This window comes from Pinus tabuliformis, chromosome 5_2, assembly GCF_031772625.1.
Source record: "Pinus tabuliformis cultivar Carrire ecotype Pingquan chromosome 5_2, CPIR1, whole genome shotgun sequence".
Classification (NCBI taxonomy): Eukaryota; Viridiplantae; Streptophyta; class Pinopsida; order Pinales; family Pinaceae; genus Pinus; species Pinus tabuliformis.
Window position 1 is genome coordinate 327,044,594 of NC_142306.1, and position 19,991 is coordinate 327,064,584.

The window sequence follows — 19,991 nt, forward strand, 5'->3', positions numbered from 1 at the left end:
GTAACGAACCATCAAATAACAAATATGAGCTACAATATATGCAAGTCACTATAATACGATGCATTGGAAAGAATGCAAACACTAAGTTTGTGTGCCATATGATCCACAAAAAATGTGAGTGCCATAGAGACATATGATCCATAGGAATCAAGTGATGCCACATTGTAAGATGCCACACTGTGTATAATTGAGGCACTGTATATAATCAAGTGACTGGTTAAGCAAGCCTTATAGTATAGAAAAATGAATGCAGGCATGTTAATTTTAGTTAACAATGGTATGTTCTATGCTTAGCACAATTACTTCAATGTCCTTTTAGCAGCCCAATGACAATTTCCAATTTAGATTTCCATTAGCAATCACATTAACCATAACACATTAATAATAATTGTAAATAGAACATGAATAACCAAAGGCAAAAAACAAGCGAAGACAAGAGAACACCAGATTTGGAAAATGCCAGGGAAAACCCCAAGATGGGGAAACCCTTTGATCAATTCTTCTTATTGTTACATTAAATGTTCAAGAAAGAGAGAGAGTACAATAGTGTCAAAATTGACTTGCCAAATGATAGTCAAAATAGACCTGTCAAATCTGAAGTCAATGCTAGTCAAATTCTACCATAACCAAAAATTCAACGCTGGTCAACGTAGCAACAAACTATCCATAATGCAGCTCGGTCAAACCCAGTCGAAATCGACCTTCTTTGATGGTCAAAGTCAGTGCAAAATAGTCATGAAAACAACGGTCAAACTCGGTCAAACTTTGTGGTCATGCCTGCAGTCAAAGTCAACATAATGCCTTGATTCCTGTCCCAATAAATGCAGTCTGCCAAAAACAAAATTATGACCTAAAAATCACAATCAAATGTGATCAAAACACACCTGGTCATGGCTGGTCATACCTACAATAGACTCTGAAATTTCGGCCTTGTAATTCGTCTTTCTGTTGCTACACGTGAGGAAAAGAGATGCCCAATAGTTGTACGAACCAATCAGAGAAGGAGAGAGAAGAATGTGTGTGACAAGATAATCCCAAATGAGGTTTGAGGTCTCTTATATTTATACAAGTCATTAAGGGTGAACTAACATGTCTCTTGGGCTTCATGAGCCTACATGATGATGTGGTCAACCTTGACAATTTGCACATGTGTGGTTATAAATTCAAAAACACATTTCTTCTTATCCAAATTTAATGATATTTAGGTCGATTTTGGTCCTCTCGAAAAGAGAAATTCAATGCAATAATCATCTCCATCAAATGAGTTGTCCAAAGTGGAATTTGGCCCTAGTTGCCAATTTTAACACTCCCTCTCAACTAGGAAGAATTCCACCTGCCAATTCATCATGTCATCCTGTCATCATGTACCATCTTTGCATCTCATCTCAACTCTGTTGAACACAGATGTAATAATGAAGAAGAATCAATTGAGAGTGAGTCACAAGACCTTTCCACTCTCCACTGACCGAAGTCAGTCCAGGGGTAGAACCCCAATCAAACTTGGTCCTAGATCAAGTTGTTGAACACCATGCATCCTAGACATAGGGAGTACAGTAGTACACTATGCGTCTCTCTGTAGTGCTATGGTCCCTATCCACTTTACCCAACTCATTGGCCAGATCAGAGGAACTTCCCATGAGTCCTAAACTACATGGGTAGGATGTATGTTGGGGCATCCACAGGAGAAGGTGAACCACTCATCCTATGCATATATCATCAATCGTAGGGGAAGGTGAACCACTCACCCTACACCAAGGATAATTTTAGGGGCGAATGTTCGCCCTTTGGCGAAATTAAGGGGTTTTAAATTTTTAGTGGGCGAATATTTTGTATCATAGTACATTTTTACAAATCACCTCAAATAGCCCACCTTATTTTAAGGGAGAGGGTAAAAAAGGTAAATTTAGCCCTTGAAATTAGGACTTACAACCTTCGATTCGCCCATTTTCAAGAATAGGTTTTATTTAAGTGAATCCATTCGCCCATTTTCAAGAATAGGTTTTATTTAAGTGAATCTTATGGGCCAAATACCATATTTATAAAAGAGGTATGGTAAATTAATAAAAATATAAATAAATGAGAGGTATGGTAAATAAATAAAACATTTTTTATATTTACTCCATAAGTCACCTTATATACATGTAAGGGTGTAAACAAATAAAAATATAAGTAAAGTGGAGGTATGGTAAATAAATAAAACGCCTTTTTATACTTAATCAAAAGGTATGGTAAATAAATAAAAATAAAAATAAACTATACGTATCGTAAATAAATAAAACCTTTTTTTATATTTAGTCCATAACCCTCGTTCTATTTATGAAGGCTCAAGAAAGAGGTTTTATTTAAGTGAATCCTATGGGCCAAATACCATATTTGTAAAAGAGGTATGGTAAATTAATAAAAATATAAATAAACGAGAGGTATGGTAAACAAATAAAACATTTTTTTATATTTACTCCATAAGTCACCTTATATTTACGAACACTCAAAAAAATGGGTTATATTTAGGTGAAACCTATGGCCAAAATACTATGGGACAAATACCGTGGACTAGATTGTTATTAATACCATGCAAAAAACCATTATTAACCCTAATATTAGAATTAATAAAAATAAAAATGGCACATGGTATTGACCCATGGTATTCACCAAAATGGCACATGGTATTGACCCATGGTATTCACCAAAATGGCACATGGTATTGACCCATGGTATTCACCTGGAATGTAGCCTATTTAAATGGGGGAATTAAACCAGCATGTAGCCTATGCTAAGATTCACTAGGACTTTACAAAGTTTTATTATTTAGTGAAAGACTCGCCAAGATCTTACAAGATTTTATAATTGAGTAAAATATTCGCCATGCCTGGTGAGAGATTCGCCAAAAAATTATATATACATATTATATTATTGATAAAATCGCCTTCCATTTTTCCTATATACCATGGAGATTCGCCCATTTATTATATTTATAAATTTAGGGGGGTTCTTAAAATTTTCCCTGCCCTACACACATGTCAACCATTATGGGGTATCACAAGGGAAGGTGAACCACTCGCCCTGTACACAACGCACCTATAGGGGAAGGTGAACCACTCACCTTGTGGTTGCTCATAGCTCCAAGAGGTACCCCAAGCCCCCAGGAACTCCCAATGCTCAATGTCCAACTCAAGCAGGGCCTTCATGAGAGGGTCTTTCTACGACTCCAAGTCTCTCTCAAAAGACTAAGAATTTGACATTCCCTAAGGGCTTTGTGAGGATCTCAACAACCTGCTCATCAGTGCTGATGTGTTGGAGCCTTACTGCTCCCTATTGTACCATAACCCGGATAAAGTGGTACCTGATGTCAATATGCTTAGAGTGGTCGTGGAACATGAGATTCTCTGAAAGGTGAATCCCACTCTGGTTGTCGCAATAGATCACGGTGGTATGTAGCACGTGCTCAAATAGCTCACTGAAGAGCTTCTTCAACCATACAGCGTCACAACAAGCCATACTAGCAGCAATATATTCGGCCTTGGAGGTGCTTAAAGCAACTGATTTTTGCTTCCTACTCATCCAAGAAATCGAAGCAAACCCTAATGAGAAGCAACATCCAGACATGCTCTTGCGATCGAACACATTGCCAGCCCAATCAGCATCAATATATCCATGTAGCCTAAAATTTCCGACAATGTATCTTAGCCCATAGTTGATTGTGCGACGGAGATATCTCAAGAGATTCTTCCCTGTTTGATTTTCCACCAACGCTTTGGAAGAACAAAACCATTTGAACACTTCATCCTTCCTCTTCAAGAAATAGATCCACATGTTTTGCAAAAGTAGCCATCCACAAAGATTGCATACTATAAGTATTCTCCCGACGATGTTATGGGAAACATAACAGACAGGTCAAAATGAACCAATTGAAGAATATTGGTTGTGTTTCTCTCACTAGAAGGGAATGGTCCCTTTGTATGTTTCCCAGCTTCGCAACCCTGACAAACTCCTTCATGGTTCATGTTGAACTCGGGCATACCTGTGACCATCTTCCTTACCCCAGGTAAGGCTTTGTAATGTAAGTGGACAAATCTTCAGTGTCATAATTCACATTAAAGAGAAGTATCACTCGCCATAACTCCCAAAGCACTTCCACCAACTTGATAGAGACCATCAACCCTAAATCCAAGAGTAAATGCATCTTTAGGGTTTGTTTGCCAAATACGTACATTTCCATCAATGAATGTTACCATGAAGTCTTTGTGTTCCATCGCAGAAATAGACACCAGGTTCTTCTTCAAATCGGGCACATACAATACTTCTTGTAGATGAATGGTTTGACCTTGATTCAAGTGAAAAGTGAAATGCCTATCCCTTTCACAAGGTAAGCGGCATTATCTCCCAGTATGATCTTCAAACTAGTCTTCTTTTCAACCAAATTTGAGAGGGCCTCTTTGTATCTCATGAAGTTCCTTAAGGCTCCATTATCAATGAACCAACGATCCAACGTATCCGGAGTAGAGGCAGTAGATACAGCGAAAATAACATAAAACTCATCTTGTTTTTCTACAATATTACTTTCATCATACCTGGTATTTCTCGTCCTTTTGGGAGGTCGACCATTTCCATTTCGAGCAACAGGAGCATTCCTCTTTCCTTTGTTGTTGAACCTATTGTTCCTTTGATTGCCATTGTTTTTGAAACTGTTGTTGTTGTTGTCATCATCCCTTGGAGAATTCTTCTTGTGAGGACACTATAAAATAGTGGTCGAACATGTTGCCACTGTAGCACCTTCCTTTTCTTCCTTCCTTGAATCCCTTCTTGAATCCTTGACACTGTCTCCTTGAACCAACATTATTCTTCCTCTTTCCATCAGCAGAGAAAGCAGTAGATTCATTTCCATTTGAGGGCTTGTATCTCTCCATCATCCTAGTCTCCTCTTGAGTGCATCTAGCCAATAGTTCATTGAAACCAGGTATCCTGTCATTGTTGAGAATAGTAGTGACAAATGTATCCCAAGGTATTGAAAGACCGCCAAGTGCAATGAGAGTGATCTCCCTATCAACAATAACTTCTCCAACAAATAGTAAGTCATTCTTGATTTGTGTTATTCTTATGAAGTAGGATTGGATAGACTCCCCTTTGTCCATCTTGATATCCTTCAACTTGTTCTTGAGAAAGAGGATTTGATTTGCTTTGTTCACTTTAAACATCTCAACCAGCTTATCATATATTTCTTTAGAAGTTCCCAAATCATAAATATAGGCAACCAAATGCTGTTGAATAGAGTCAACCAAAATTTTCTTTGTTTTGACCTCACCTTTTCTATACTTTGTCTTAGCAACAGTCGATGCATTTGAAGGAGGCTCTACCACTTTTCCCTGCACATAGTCCAATACTTCATGCTCCTCCAAGGTCAGATCCAAAGTCATATTCCATGCATGATAATCAGATTTATCATTGAGCTTGTCCTCATATTTGAAGTAAGATGTAGATGCCATGGGGACCTGTCCAATAGATCTCTCTTAGTGATTTCACTTCTCTCTCTTGCTTGGGCTTTGTCTTCACCTATGCTCTGATACCATGTTAATTTTAGTTAACAGTGGTATGCTCTATGCTTAGCACAATTACTTCAATGTCCTTTTAGCAGCCCACTGACAATTTCCAATTTAGAATTTCATTAGCAATCACATTAACCATAACACATTGGCAGTAACTGTAGATAGAACATGAATAACAAAATGCAGAAGAAAATCCAACACAAGAGAACACTAGGAATGGCAAATTCCAAGGAAAAATCCCAAGATGAGGAAAACCCTTTGATCAATTCTTCTTATTATTATATCAAATGTTCAGCAGAGAGAGCAAGTACAATAAAGTCAAAATTGACTTGCCAAATGATAGTAAAAACAACCCTGTCAAATTTGAAGCCAACAACAGTCAAATTTTTCCTTAACCAGAAAGTCAACGTTGGTCAATGCAGCAGCAAACAATGCTTTATGCAGCACAATCAAACCCAGTCAAACTTGGCCTTCTTTACTAGTCAAAGTCAACCCAAAACAATCATGAAAACAATGGTCAAACTCTGCAGTGAACTCTACAGTCAAGCATGTAGTCAACCTTGCAATTGGTCTATGGTCAAAGTTAACAAAATGCCTCGATCCCTGTGCCAATAAATGCGGCCTGCCAAAAACAAAATTCTGACCCAAAAATTGCAGTCAAATGTGGTCAAAACACCCCGAGTCAATGTTAATCAAACCTGCAACGGACCCTGCAAGTTTGGCCCTATAATTCGTCCTCCTGCTGCCACACATGTGAGGAAAAGAGATGCCCAGTAGCTATACGAACGAATCAGAGAAGGAGAGAGAAGAATGTGCGTGATGAGATGATGCTAAATGATGTTTGAGGTATGTTATATTTATACAAGTCGTTGAGGGTGAAGTGACATGTCTCTTGGGCTTCATAAGCCTACATGATGATGTGGCCGACCTTGACAATTTGCACGTGTGGACATAAATTCAAAAACATATTTCTGCTTATCCAAATTTAATGATCTTTAGGTCGATTTTGGTCCTCTCGAAAAGAGGAATTCAATGCAATAATCATCTCCATCAAATGAGTTGTCCAAAGTGAAATTTGGCCCTACTTTCCAATTTTAACATGTAATGGGAACCACAGAGGATTGCCATACGAACCATAGACTGATGAATGTGAACTTGTAATGGCAAGTGCGAGCCCTTAGTCAATGTGTCACTATATTGTAAGGAGTCTCAGTTATACGAACAACATAAAATTAGAAGAGAATATGTTCGATATCAAATGAGTCAAAACGTTTTCCTTTATATACAATTCATTGGAGGAGGAAGGGGTGCCTTCAAAGGTCAAGCGGATTTGTAATCTTTTGAGGGAAAAAACAAAATATTCAAATCCAAAATTGCTCATAATATTAAATATATTTGTTTTCATGTGCCTTAATGAGTACTTGCCCCAAATTGATTTGCCACATTAATTAATAATAGTAATATTTTTCCTTTGAACAATTCAAATACTTCTTGGGGTAAGATAGGTTTTCCTTGGGGTAGTTGAGTTTCCCTTTGGGGAAATTCATCCCATAGCTTCCCCAATTTTCAACATAAATCCATCACGTCTTGTCCTTATAAGTTTCTCCAAATGCCTTTCCATTAGCCTCTTATTTACATCTTTCCTTAAGGTGTCTTGCAAGCCCCTTTTGTCCTTCAATAAGCCCCACTTCTAAACTCAGCATTAAATTAGAATAGAAAATATTTTTCTTGGGTTCCAAGCCCACTCCTTTGGGTCCGAAACCCCAAACTTTGGTGCAAAACGCACACATCGCATTTTGGGTGTTTCTCTCTCACAAGCCTAGCACCAAGGGTGTGTGGAGTAACTCCCAATGCTGCCCAATTACAAAAAACACAATCTTTATAAACATAGGCATATCAATTTGGTGAGATGACTAAAGAATTTTCAACATGTATGGATCTGTTCAGAGAATTGAAGTTTATGGAGCTCTGGATATCTACTTAGTTCATCACTCATCCATTATTTCATGCTATATATGTCCTTGGTCATTAGACATAATTATATCCCACTTACATATTAATGACTATAGAATTTTGAACATGTATGGATCTGTTCAGCGAATTGAAGTTTATGGAGCTCTGGATATCGACTTTGTTCATCAATCTTATCCATTATTTCATGCTATATATGTCCTTGGTCATTAGACATAATTATATCCCACTTACATATTTTGTCAGTTTATCGTCATGAGAGTCTTCTGGGAAAATAATATATACCTCAACCTTGCATCTATTTTTGAAAATTCCACTCGCTTAGCTCATATATTTCACCCATGGATTCTTGGTTTAAGGAATTTAACATACTCCGCTCTATCATGAGCATGTATCACAGGCAATTATAATGCACTGTCCAGTAACACGCTTTGTATACCATTTATAAACACAATCGTGCAGGGCTGTACTTACACTTTTACATCGTTTATGGCAGTAATCGGTCTAAAATGTTTTACAACCCTAAGACAATTCTGTTGCATTTGACTACATTCTGGTCACCATTTTTTCATCACTCCAAAGGGAATACATAATTACGGAGCCCCTTTTTGTACACAATTTTTGCAGCCATTAGTCATGGTTGGCTCCATTCCTTTACCTAACTAAGATGTATCAATATTGTACTAAAAGAATTCCTACAAAGCCATTCCTTTTAAGAAAAAAAAATTATAATTTTTCATTTCACATTTGTGCACTAATATTCCATGTAATGTATCTATGACTGTTTGAAATATTATTAGATCAAGTATAGAATTGGTTTGAAGTGAGGTTCCCGACTAGAAAGTTTACTTGTTAACACAAATAGCCTTGGACACTAATGTATTTAACCAGACATTTAGTTTTTGATCTGGAATTAAATCCACTAGCAACGATATGATCTCTATCTGCACTTGCATATATACTTCTCTTTCTTCCTTAAGCTGTGCCAACCATTCTTTGGTTAACTGGGCATGATTTCATTTTTCACTACAATTTCAATATTCACAACTCTTTTATTCCTTCTACATTTTAAATTATCTATATTGTTTTGTTCAGTTCGCAGTTTAGCCTTGGATTTGGTTGTCAACTTCAATCTACTAACAATTGACAAGTACCTCTCCTTTTTTAATCCCTTTAAAATTTCAAACACTTTCAGCTAACTTTTCCAGATCTTATAACTGAAGATCCACTGCAAGCTCTTGAAGAAGAAATCACATCCCTTGCATTGAATTAACACTATAGTTTCAATGAAAATGCCCAGAAAAATTAGACTACCTGTCTGGATCAATAGTCAGCACGACAACATTAGGTAAGATGCGAGTTGCAATCTCTGTAGGGTCATAATATGAACTAGTTGCACTTAGAGCCATCAATCCTGCAAGGGAAAGAATTAGCAATCAGTAAATTTCATATCCTCAACACCCAAGCCTCATGATATACGTATAAAGTTAGAAACCATAGAGATTGTCTATGTTTTTTGGACAACCTAGAATTTTGATAACTATAATGTCGATCACAAGCATATTTAATTTCACATACAAAACTACTCTTATCAGCTTCCTGCTTTTGAAAAATGTTCTTTATGTATGAAATGGCTTGTATGACTGAGATATCTGACAAGACATTTTCTTATGTTAAGTAATCACAATGTATTCTTTAAAAACTGTCTAACTTCATGAGAATTATCATTTGAGGAACCGTCATTGACAAGGTTTCCATGCAATCCTGTTACAAATTTACTCTGCATGCACATCTGCCTCTCAATTTACAAATACATTTGAAAGATGGAAAGGAGATATACACTAGAAACAATGTGCCTGATTGCATTACTCGATAGTAAATACTAGATATTTCTAATATTAAAATTGTTCCAAAATTGGGCAATGAAGATATAAAATAAATATTCACCTTTCATAGTTGTAGACTAGATTAGACAGACCTAACAAAAATAACCTTTTGCACACAAGAAACAGTAAATGTAATATACCTAATATCCACTGTGCACTTGAGTATCTTGGGACCAGGTACTTCTTCTAACCAACCGAATACTGAGACAGGGTAGTGAGCTCTGTTATTAACTATTTACTTTAAGCAGGCATAACACTACAGATTTATGCAACCTAAATGCAATGTCACATGGTTCGGGTTCGAGTTCGAGTTCGACAATGATTAGATTCGATTTGAGTTCAAACTTTTTGATGGGGTTCACCATTAGGTTCATCTATATACATTTTCTATATATATATATATATATATATATATATATAAAATGAATTATAGGATAAAATAGTAAGAAATAAACATCAGTAAACATAAAAAATGCTATCACTAACATGGAAACTGTAAGGATAAATTACAAGCTTGAGTTGTGACACGAGGTTATGAGATTTGATCTATGGACTTGGTCAATGACTATGAGGGTTCCCTGAAACTCAAAAAAAAAAATTAAGGTTCGCCAAAATTCAAACCTCAAGGCTAAAGTTCGACGAACCTTGTGACATAGCCTAAACGTACCCATTCAATTATTCATAAAACAAAAACTCCTAAATGCAGCCTAACGCAACCACTCAGAACAAAAACTAGAAGTTGATTCAACCATCACATAATTGATAACGATTCAGTATTAATTCAACACAATTCACAAATACATTTAGGATTACTTATCTGTTTGGAATTGTCCAACAAGTGGCTACAGAAAAGAGACATTTCAACCAACCATAGGCTTCCTGTTGCACCAGCTCCCTCTGTAACAGAGGCCACCCCTGAGCTGAAGCCATGAAGCCACAAGGGGCACACTGTTCCTATGGCTGGCTCTAATTTCTCTTCTCACTGCCCAATATCCAGGCTGATGGACATTAGTTGCACCTATAAAATTACCTGCTCAGCAGCCTTCTCCATCAACCTGCACAACCCAAGGAATGGGACTCCTTTCTCTGCCCAGCTGTCCCTCAGGCTATCACACTTCCCTCCAGGGCTTCAGCACAAGCTGGCCAGGAAATCTCACTGCTGGAATTCCAGAACCAGGAAATTTCACTGCTGGGATTCCAGGTAATTATCAATTGTAGCTAATTCCCTCAATGACAACCATGATTATTATGTACAGCCTCAATTCTCACTCCGTTCATGGCTGTAGCTTTCACAGTTCGAATCCAACATACACAGTAATGCTCAAGGACAATTTCATCAATTCCCCCAGTGAAGGACAATTGTCAAGGTGAGATCCTATATTTTTTATAACCTCGGCTCTCTGATGATTGAAAGGAAATCCACCCTCAAACTTCCCCTCTCAAACCTTCAAAACTGAACAACCACCATAATTCACTTGCATGGCAAACATGGGCCTTTTAGTTGCATGGCACAAAGGGTGCACATATCTCCTCCACGCACTAATCCCCCCCAGGCTTAATTAAATCACAATTTACTAATAACAAAGGGAAATAATTAAGTTTTACAATACTTTAGGTTAAATCCCCGTACTATGGTCCTTTTCCTTAGCCTGCTTAGCCCCCCAACACCTTATACCTCTAGTGGAGTCATGCCCCACCTTCTTTTGTCCTTCTCTTTTGCAACAGCTGATGTACCTTTTATTAACATTCAATGTTAGCTTACAAATTATATTTACCTGCTTAATTAGAAAATTTCTATATTTTGTGGTCATCATTTCCTCCATACATATAGATCCCATGCCAATTTCCTTGGACTTTGCCTCCACATCTGAGTCTACATCAAGTGTTTCAACCAATGTTGCAAATGTTGTTTAGGGGAATACATTGTTGAAGGGTACAGAAATACTTTTTTTTAATATCGGGGAAAATATCACTAAATATTGGACAACTCTAGCAAGCACAAACTCAGATCTGAAAACTTTGAAACAATTTCAACCTGAAAAACCCAGGAAAAAATAGGAAATATAGGTAGAAATCAGATAGATGTACAACACTGGTTCCATCTGCACCCTCTCTTCAAGTAGGTTTCCTTTTCTTGAAATATTATTTTTTTGTGTTGCAAGAATTCCCACAATGCAAGAACAGGGGGAATGCAGGAGCAGGCATCTCAAAAAGCTGAAAGTTCTCCCTATATTACCAAGGAATGGAACGAATATATATTAGAAAATAAGGGTTCAATAGCTCATTCTATTATCTCTTTTTCCCATTGTCAAAATAAAACTCAAGGCTCAGATTCTAGTCTGGAATATTTTTCCCCATCAATCAAAAATTTGTCATGCCATGAGATATACAACAACAATCACTTTCGAAAATGCTGCCTCAAAATCTAGCAAGCCTTGTGAGCGACCTCACAAGACAAGAGCCAGACCAAAATGCAACAATAAGGTGGATTGCCACTGTCACCTTAGCAATCCTCCTCCTGCTCATTAGTGGAATTTCGCCACACAAAAGGCTTCCAAGTCTTCATCCAAAGGATATTCTGAGCCAGCACAGAACATTGAGGAGAAGCCTTCCCTCTGCATCCAGGTAGCATCTTTCTCACCTGGGATTGTTTAGCTTGCTTTGGTAAGCCCAAGTGCACACATTTCATGCATTGTACTCTTCTCCATATATAATAAAATGGCTGAATTTTGGTGCAGTTCTGATGTAAATTGTGGGTGTTTGATTGTTGTTTAAATATTTCAGTGTTGTATGGTATTTTGCTTTGTTTATCACTGTTATTTCCTTGTTGGGACATTACAAAGTCGGACCAGCAGTCATACTCTCCATGAAAACGCAGAACAGACCACGGATTTTACCAAGAAATTCAACACTCCATTCCCAATAAACAATGCTTCATTCCTTGACTAGCACACGTGCAGAGAATAGAGAGGCCGCGCAGAACTCAACGCAATGCAGATGGCTTATGGCATTCACATATGAACATATGCAACCCTTCAACGCACAGTTCATTAACACAGAGCTCCGAACACATGGTCTCACCATACACCTTCAACGGACCAGCACTTGATTATGCAGCTCGAAGAGTTTCGACCAGCACTCATGATATTTAATCAACGCACAAGGACAGAGAGCAGAGGAATAAAGAACATGGCAGAGAATGCAGGAGTTTCTGGGCAGAAAAGGAGCTAAAATTGGGGGCTGGCTCTGATACCATGTCAGGCCAGGAGTAACTCCGAATGAATTTGTTGCATTTGCATTAAGAGATAATATGAATATATACAAGGGGAGAGAGACTATTGGGTTTCATCTCCCAATGTCTCTTCGTCTTCCAGCTTCTTTTATTTTTTCTATTTACAATATGTACATGGATTTCTAATCCCAAAGATTAGGTGTCAACATAACACTTCAGTGGCATAGATACAACATCAATCACTTCATATTTGAATTAAAATAGTTTAATTTCAAATTATCACTCTTGTGCTTTTCTTCCTACGGGATAAAAGTACCTTAGGATATGCAATGTTTATCAGATAGACGACTCAAATGATCTATTTCCAATTGGACAGATCAAGATTCAGAGAATATATAGAAATGAACTGGAGCAGCTTAATATGTTTATCTCATTTTTGTGCTTTTTTTCTAGAATATAAAATAAATTTTGAATATGCATGGTCATCAGATGGTTCATTGGATAGATATATTTCTGATCAGAGAGATCAAGATTCAGAGGATATAGAGATATTATCTTTCAATATACTAATTTACTTATGAATCAAGAACAAAGTCACAAATCATCAAACATATACTAGCTCCCATACGATAACTTAAAGTTATCTCAGATATTTTCAAATAGATAGTGAAGGTCACTTGTAAACATATCAACTGACGTGTTATAACAAAAACCATTAATTCATTAGTAATTTATATATAACTGAAGCTAATATACACACTTCATATGAAATCACTTGCACACCTGCTGCTCGTGCTGGTGCAAAACCATCACGAAGTGCACGGACAGTGAATGCATTTATCAAAACCCGCCTCCTTGTCTGCATTGTATGTTGAAGACTTACCATGCATTAGAATAATAAAAGGTTCCTGCCATGAACTGTAATGCATGCAAACATAATAGTGATTTCCAAACATTTTCATCATAGCTTGAAAAGCATCCGATTCTGTTATGAGACTATTAATTTAATAGTAGTTACAGGTAATTTTTTCAAGAGCTTTATCTTTGACAAAGGCACATATTGAATTGCATGAACAACATGTCAGACACCCAAAGTTCATGACCAAGAAATGTATGTCCTCTAGCAAAAAAGGCATAAATGTTGTCAAGAAGCAAATTTATAACAAAATTATGTCGATAAATTTATATAGGATTATCAATTACAGGTAAGTTCTCAATGTCAAAAACTGCAGATATTTTGTCATAGCAACTTCAAGTAAACTAACCCCCTCATTAAGATAGCTGGCAATATTTCCAAGCAATATTGTTGTGTTTGTTCTTATTGCTGGCTCTTCATCCACCTGCATGTGAAAAGAACCACACAAACACGAGCTACATTCAGCCAATTGGAGAAATTTCCCAGGTTCTAATTATTATACCATTACTTTCTTTCATATCAAAGGATGAAATTGTTAGACTTCATAAAAAAAGGATGAACACTATAGAAAATTGCCAATGCGCTCCATGAATCCATTATAGTGACACAAACTGGTAAAATACAAAGAAACCCACAACTTGCCACAAAATTTTGCATAATCATTCGAAATTGCAATGCATATATACCTGTAGCTTAGATAGGTACTTTAACAATGATCCTGTAATAGTGCGTTGGGATAACTGCAACCATTCAAGCTCAAAGCTTTAGGACTAACATTCATTGAGACCAAATAGTTTTCCTACAGTCCACATCTTCCCTAGCTCAGGAAAATATAAACAACTTGATTGATGAGAAAATTTTACACATCAGTATACATTCTGCATCTGGAAAGGATCACAGTGCCAACTAGTTATGCATAGCAAAGATTGATTCAACAAGTAGAGTCTACATACTTATTACTAAACGATAAATAGTATATACCCAAAAAACTGCTGCAAAAAATGAATAGCATTCACCTAGTTTTCCTTAATTTGCAAAAGAATCAGCAACCTAGTAAAAGAACGTAATTCAAAGCTAATATAGATATTGCTCATTAAACCAGCCAGCTGAGCGAGAACTAAATGAGGAATCTAGTCATTAGAAGATATGTCACAAGATCTAACTTGCCACTAAAATGCGCACAACAATATAACGGTTGCAAGACAAAGTGCATGAATCAAATGATTTTAGATGAAATAAGCTAATAGACTGATATGCATAGGAATAAGTCATAAAGTAATCTGATAGGTCCCATTTTATAAATTATGCAATGACCTCAAATCCATCAGTTTTCCATGTACCAACAGCAAGAAGAGAATCAGATTACTGGACTGCATATATATGCCCTGATGTTTAAAGATGCAAAAAAACTCCCACGTATTTGATGGTGCAAAATTGCAAGGTGTGCCCTCATGACATTGCTTCTGAATATATCTCTGAGAAATTATTCTAGCCCGCCTGTGACTCTTCAATGGCACAAAATTCAACAGAGTACACTTACAACAAGAACCTTGTATGAATGCAATGGCATTATCACTTTTCTATCGAAAGAGAGAAGCATCCTGATTTCTGTAGTGATAAATAAATATTTCTCTTCCCCCAACCCAGGATTTGGAGGACAGTAGTTTAGTGAGACAACAGACCTCCTCTCACACGGCTGGAAGACGTGTCACCTTGACAAGACTTACAGTTTGTTTCACTCATTGCAGTATCTGGACACCTGATATCCTGAGGGGATAGAGCTTCATCAGGAATTTCTTCAACTCAACCTCAGATGTTAGAAGACAGTTCATTTTGGACTTCTCTCTTTATTTCTTGCCCATATGTTCATGAAAGGATTGTACAAAAAAGGCCCGTAGATCCTACGCATTCTTAGTCAACCCCATGACACTTTACAACAGTGCCTTCACAATCAGTGATAGGAACATAAAGGCCTCTTCTCCCTCCTCTTCCCTACTTTTATTTCCACTTATGACATTGATATGGATCTTGATCCTCGCACCATGTAGGGTTTGCCTCACACCCAACTCAAGGTTTGGAGGGCAACAGATCTAGAGACAACAAACCCCCTCCTGTATGGTTTGAAGACATGTCACCTCAACAAGACCTCAAACTACGACTGATTCATTGTCATGAATATCATCCTAGGTCAACCCAAGCAAACAATCCTCTATTAGGTTATTCTTTCCCTCTACCTTGGAACGGAGGAAAGATAGGTCTTCTCGATCTTCTGTGTTCTATTCTCACTAATTTATTACTCCCAGGATTGTACAACAAGATCCCCTCAACCCTACACATTCTTCAATTGAAACCGTAAGGCTTTGCATTACTCTCTTCACAATCATTGATGAGATAAGAGGCCTCTTCTCCCTCCTCTTCCTCTACTTTTATTGCACTTATGATGTTGATGTGGAGCTAAAACCTCACATCTCATAAGGTTTCCCAAGCTATTCACAAAACTCCTTGATTAAATTTGCACAAGCATCACCTAGAAATGTCTTCCTAGCTTAGGGTTTGTAAACAAGCCACCATACTTAGATATGGGAGGGTTATCCAAAGGCCATATTAGGTGCTTCCAACCCTAAGGAGAGGAACAGTTCCTAGGCCAACCTATCAATCAATAGGTGCAAGTGGTTAGTGGTATCAAGGGAGTTTAACTCATGGAGGATGCCACAGTCCTTTTACCAGCTCTGAAATTCCATTATCCTTGACCATCATAACATTAAGAGGGAGCAATTGTGAGAGATGAGTCACCCCCTTCCTTGGCTTTTGTTTACTGCCCCTCTTGTTCGCCAATTTCTCTATTGATTTTCTTTTTCTTGCATAGCTTGGGCTACAAGCTTTTATTGTATTCATAGATGTAGTTTATTGCTAATCAGGGTTAGTATATTCAAAGTTCCTTTCATTTTGATTGCTCTTGCATTAGCCAAGAACTGTGTGAGGGCTAATGAAGGGAACATTTTCCAAGCCCCTACTCAAGAATATGACGAAAATAGGGAACTAATAATGGTGATAGGTAACAATCAACCCAAAAAATGGTATGTGGATACAGGTGATAGATGGAAAGTATTCAATATGAATTACAACACAGTTATACCAGTTGCTTCTACAGTGCGACTTTCCCTTGGACAATTGTATGATGCTCTTTATCACTTCCAAATTTTCACAACTAGAGGCAGAGCAACTGCATATTTACAATCACCAATTTCAAGGCCAAAATTAAGGTTCATTATGATGCAGTTAGTGTTTATATGCATACTTCCAATTCAGACATTTTAACTGAAGAACCAGGTCATTACATTATTCGTGTGGAAGTACAAGTAGCATCCTAAGAAACCTAAATCGCTTGAAAGTGAGCATATGGACTTTATGACTGAAACAGCTCCAATAAGGAAGAAGAAAAAGCACTGCAATGACAGGATAAAATGGATTCAGTCATCACTACTTATATTAGCCTGCATATTTTTCTAAGTCAGTGCAGTAATTCATGCAGGACAACCCCTACAGGCATACAAAAATGGCTGCTATGGTAAGCAGGTTGACTGCATGTATGCAGTAGTACACCTGCCCCATAAATAAGGAAGCATACCAAAACTAATTTAGTTTTTTTATTTTCTTCTCCTTTTCTTTTGCCTTGCTTTGCATATATATTTTTCTCCTTCATTCACTCAAGCTGTCCTCAAATGTTTTTAAGATGCATTTACTTTTCACGCTATTTTTCTTATGTAGTGTTGCAACAACATATACTTCATTAAAAAACCAATGATAGTATTCAGTTGGTTTCCCTGAATTTCTTGAAACTAACATAATCCAAAATTTAATAAGTGTTAATCTCCTGACCTTTGGAATAAGAATCAGCATAGCCTTAAGTGTAAGTTCTCGCAGAAATGCAGAGGTATCTGAGAAACCTGTTGCGACATGAACATAAACCTGGAAAGGCAAATGCCCAGTTTTGGGATCAAAATCTATGGCGTCATATCCAATCAAATTATTTGTAACTAAATTGAAAGTATTCAGACAGCTTGAATAAGCTCATAACTTAACTAAATCAATCAATCATCATTCTTCTATTGCACACTCAAGAAGGGTAAGCCAATACTTGTTCATCAACAATCTGAGCTGATAATGAAGCTCCATATTGATCAATATGTTGCAGAAGGCCAACTCGTATGGCTCGATCATTAGAGGCAAAAAGCTTAACTATTGTTGGCAGGACCTGCTCATGATCACAGAAACGCAAAATATAAATATATATGACAGATATATTATGACTCATCCTGTAATGATGCACCCTCATAAGCTTTTGCATATAAAATGAGTTTGCCATGATTAGCAGTCATCTCTCACCTAAATACTGCCCTCAGACTACTAAGAGCAACAAATCTAAACTGCTTTAATAATAGCATTCCTTCATAAAGTCCTTATGGCTAAACAAGATACCACAATATAAAGAGCAGATAACCTTTGAATTGAACTCATCTGTTGATAGCCATGAACCCAATTTCAGTAATGAGTTTAAAGCAGGAGCAGCAGCTGAACCAAATTCCAATGACGATGCCAACATTGGAAGCAACTACGCAAAACACAATACCAGATATCTATGTGAACAGAATCGATATGTTGCATTTATCCATATAATAAAATTACAGCCAAATCATAAACCCTGCGACAGAGTGAAAAAGTACCAAACCTTTTTCAACACAATTTGACGGGGTAGCTGCTCAGCGAGATTTGGAAGCTTGCGAAAAAAGGAATCCTTCTCCACGCTGTCTTTTAAATTAAGGACCTCCATAAATTGAATTGTTTCAACTAGCTTATTGTGAAAATAATCTGTCAAGAGAAGTCAATAATATATTTCAGCAGAACAATTTATATAATTGCAAAAAAATACAGATTGGAATATCTCAGGTGAATATAAAATTTATTTGTGCACAAATAAGAAATTCATTTGCCGTTGGCAATGAAAGCAGGGTTACAATTGAATCCATAATTCTTCCTTCAAGGAAAATCATAATCCAGAGGCACTGTGTCACAACTTACAAGTGATTTCATCTTTCTGTCCAGAAGACATTTAGAAACTACTACTACATATATGGGATCCTTTTCTAGTCCAATGAGAAAACTTCACTGGAGGAAGGTATACAAAATCCTGTTGTGCTCTCTAGAATGCCACAAAGAAAACCATCAAATTCAGAAATGTGATTATATGTAATCTAAGCTTCCTGATTATCAAGGATAATATTAGATGTCAAGAGCATTTTTCTTATGGGAGAAACAACCAATCAACATTACATTTATCATTATTGACAATTTATTGCTAGGAATCCAAAATTTAAATTATCAGAAATATTGGGGAAATTATCGCAAATTATCGAAAATTAACAACAAACTTAAAAACATATATATAAATAATCAATTATTTTTTCAAATATTTAGATCAACATCAAACAAACACATTGTCACATAGATATGAACATAATACTGCAATATAAAATGTATAAGATGTCAAGTTGTACATCAGAAATCAATACTGAAATAGTATCCTGAGTCAAAATGTCCTAATAACATAAAATAAAATCACATCAAAACAAAAATAAATGTATCTCATGAGATGATTGTCAAGACACATCTAGACACCGAAAGGCTAGTCAGGATGCACTAAAATATAAATGATTCCATCTACCCCTTTTACAGGCAAAGGTCTCTGGTAACACTTTTCCTCTAGAAGCAGTTGGCGGACGTGTTGAGCTTGAGCCTAAGGTGGAAAGTGCAACTCTTGGGGAAAGGGTGCAAGACGAAGTGGGATGCCTTCCACCTCTTCCCCTAGTTGCTAGTCTCTATGAAGATGGTGGCACTGGCTGTGGCATACTTTCAATATCCTCCCCCTACTCCAAATCTGTCTCCCCTAGAAGTGGAGCATCCTCCTCCAACTCCTTAGCATCTTGCACCAACCACTCAGGTGCCTCCTCCATTGTAGGCCTCTCGGTCTCCACCCTCCACGGACTTGTGGTGTCAAGTGCATCCAATGAAATCGCATCTGTCTCGGGTATTTGTTCATCTGCCCCACCCATAACTTGAAATTGCAGTAGACATAGACCATGTCATTGAGGCTGTGGACATCTAACCTTCATGAGCGGCATTTTGTAATTAGAGGATGGCGTTTCATGGGCACACGCCATAAATTAAATGAAATTATAAATAAATTTAATTTTGATTTGAACATTGCTGACCTGTTGCGCTTCTTGGAGCATATCTTTTCACACTCCAATTGTGCTCAACTCTAAACAGCTACAAGTTTGACACAGACCCCGAATGGCAAGATTTTCTAACTTTGGAACTCTTCTACCATAGTTTTCCCACCAAACATCTACAACAAATAAATGGAAAGGATTCAAAAGAAAGACAAT

At 37.1% G+C, this 19,991-nt stretch overlaps 1 protein-coding gene across 1 annotated transcript in view; it reads right to left on the bottom strand.

The window, feature by feature from the left end:
* CTEXP (kinase family with ARM repeat domain-containing protein) overlaps nt 1-19,991 on the bottom strand; it is a 341,359-nt gene that overhangs the window by 150,516 nt on the left and 170,852 nt on the right. The window contains exons 9-16 of the mRNA XM_089436322.1: nt 18,275-18,414; nt 18,047-18,157; nt 17,684-17,800; nt 17,425-17,514; nt 14,232-14,285; nt 13,895-13,969; nt 13,413-13,488; nt 8,826-8,925 (exon numbers count right to left, since the gene is read on the bottom strand). Coding sequence (XP_089292448.1) covers nt 8,826-8,925; nt 13,413-13,488; nt 13,895-13,969; nt 14,232-14,285; nt 17,425-17,514; nt 17,684-17,800; nt 18,047-18,157; nt 18,275-18,414 — 763 coding nt within the window. The remainder of the gene's footprint in view (nt 1-8,825; nt 8,926-13,412; nt 13,489-13,894; nt 13,970-14,231; nt 14,286-17,424; nt 17,515-17,683; nt 17,801-18,046; nt 18,158-18,274; nt 18,415-19,991) is intronic.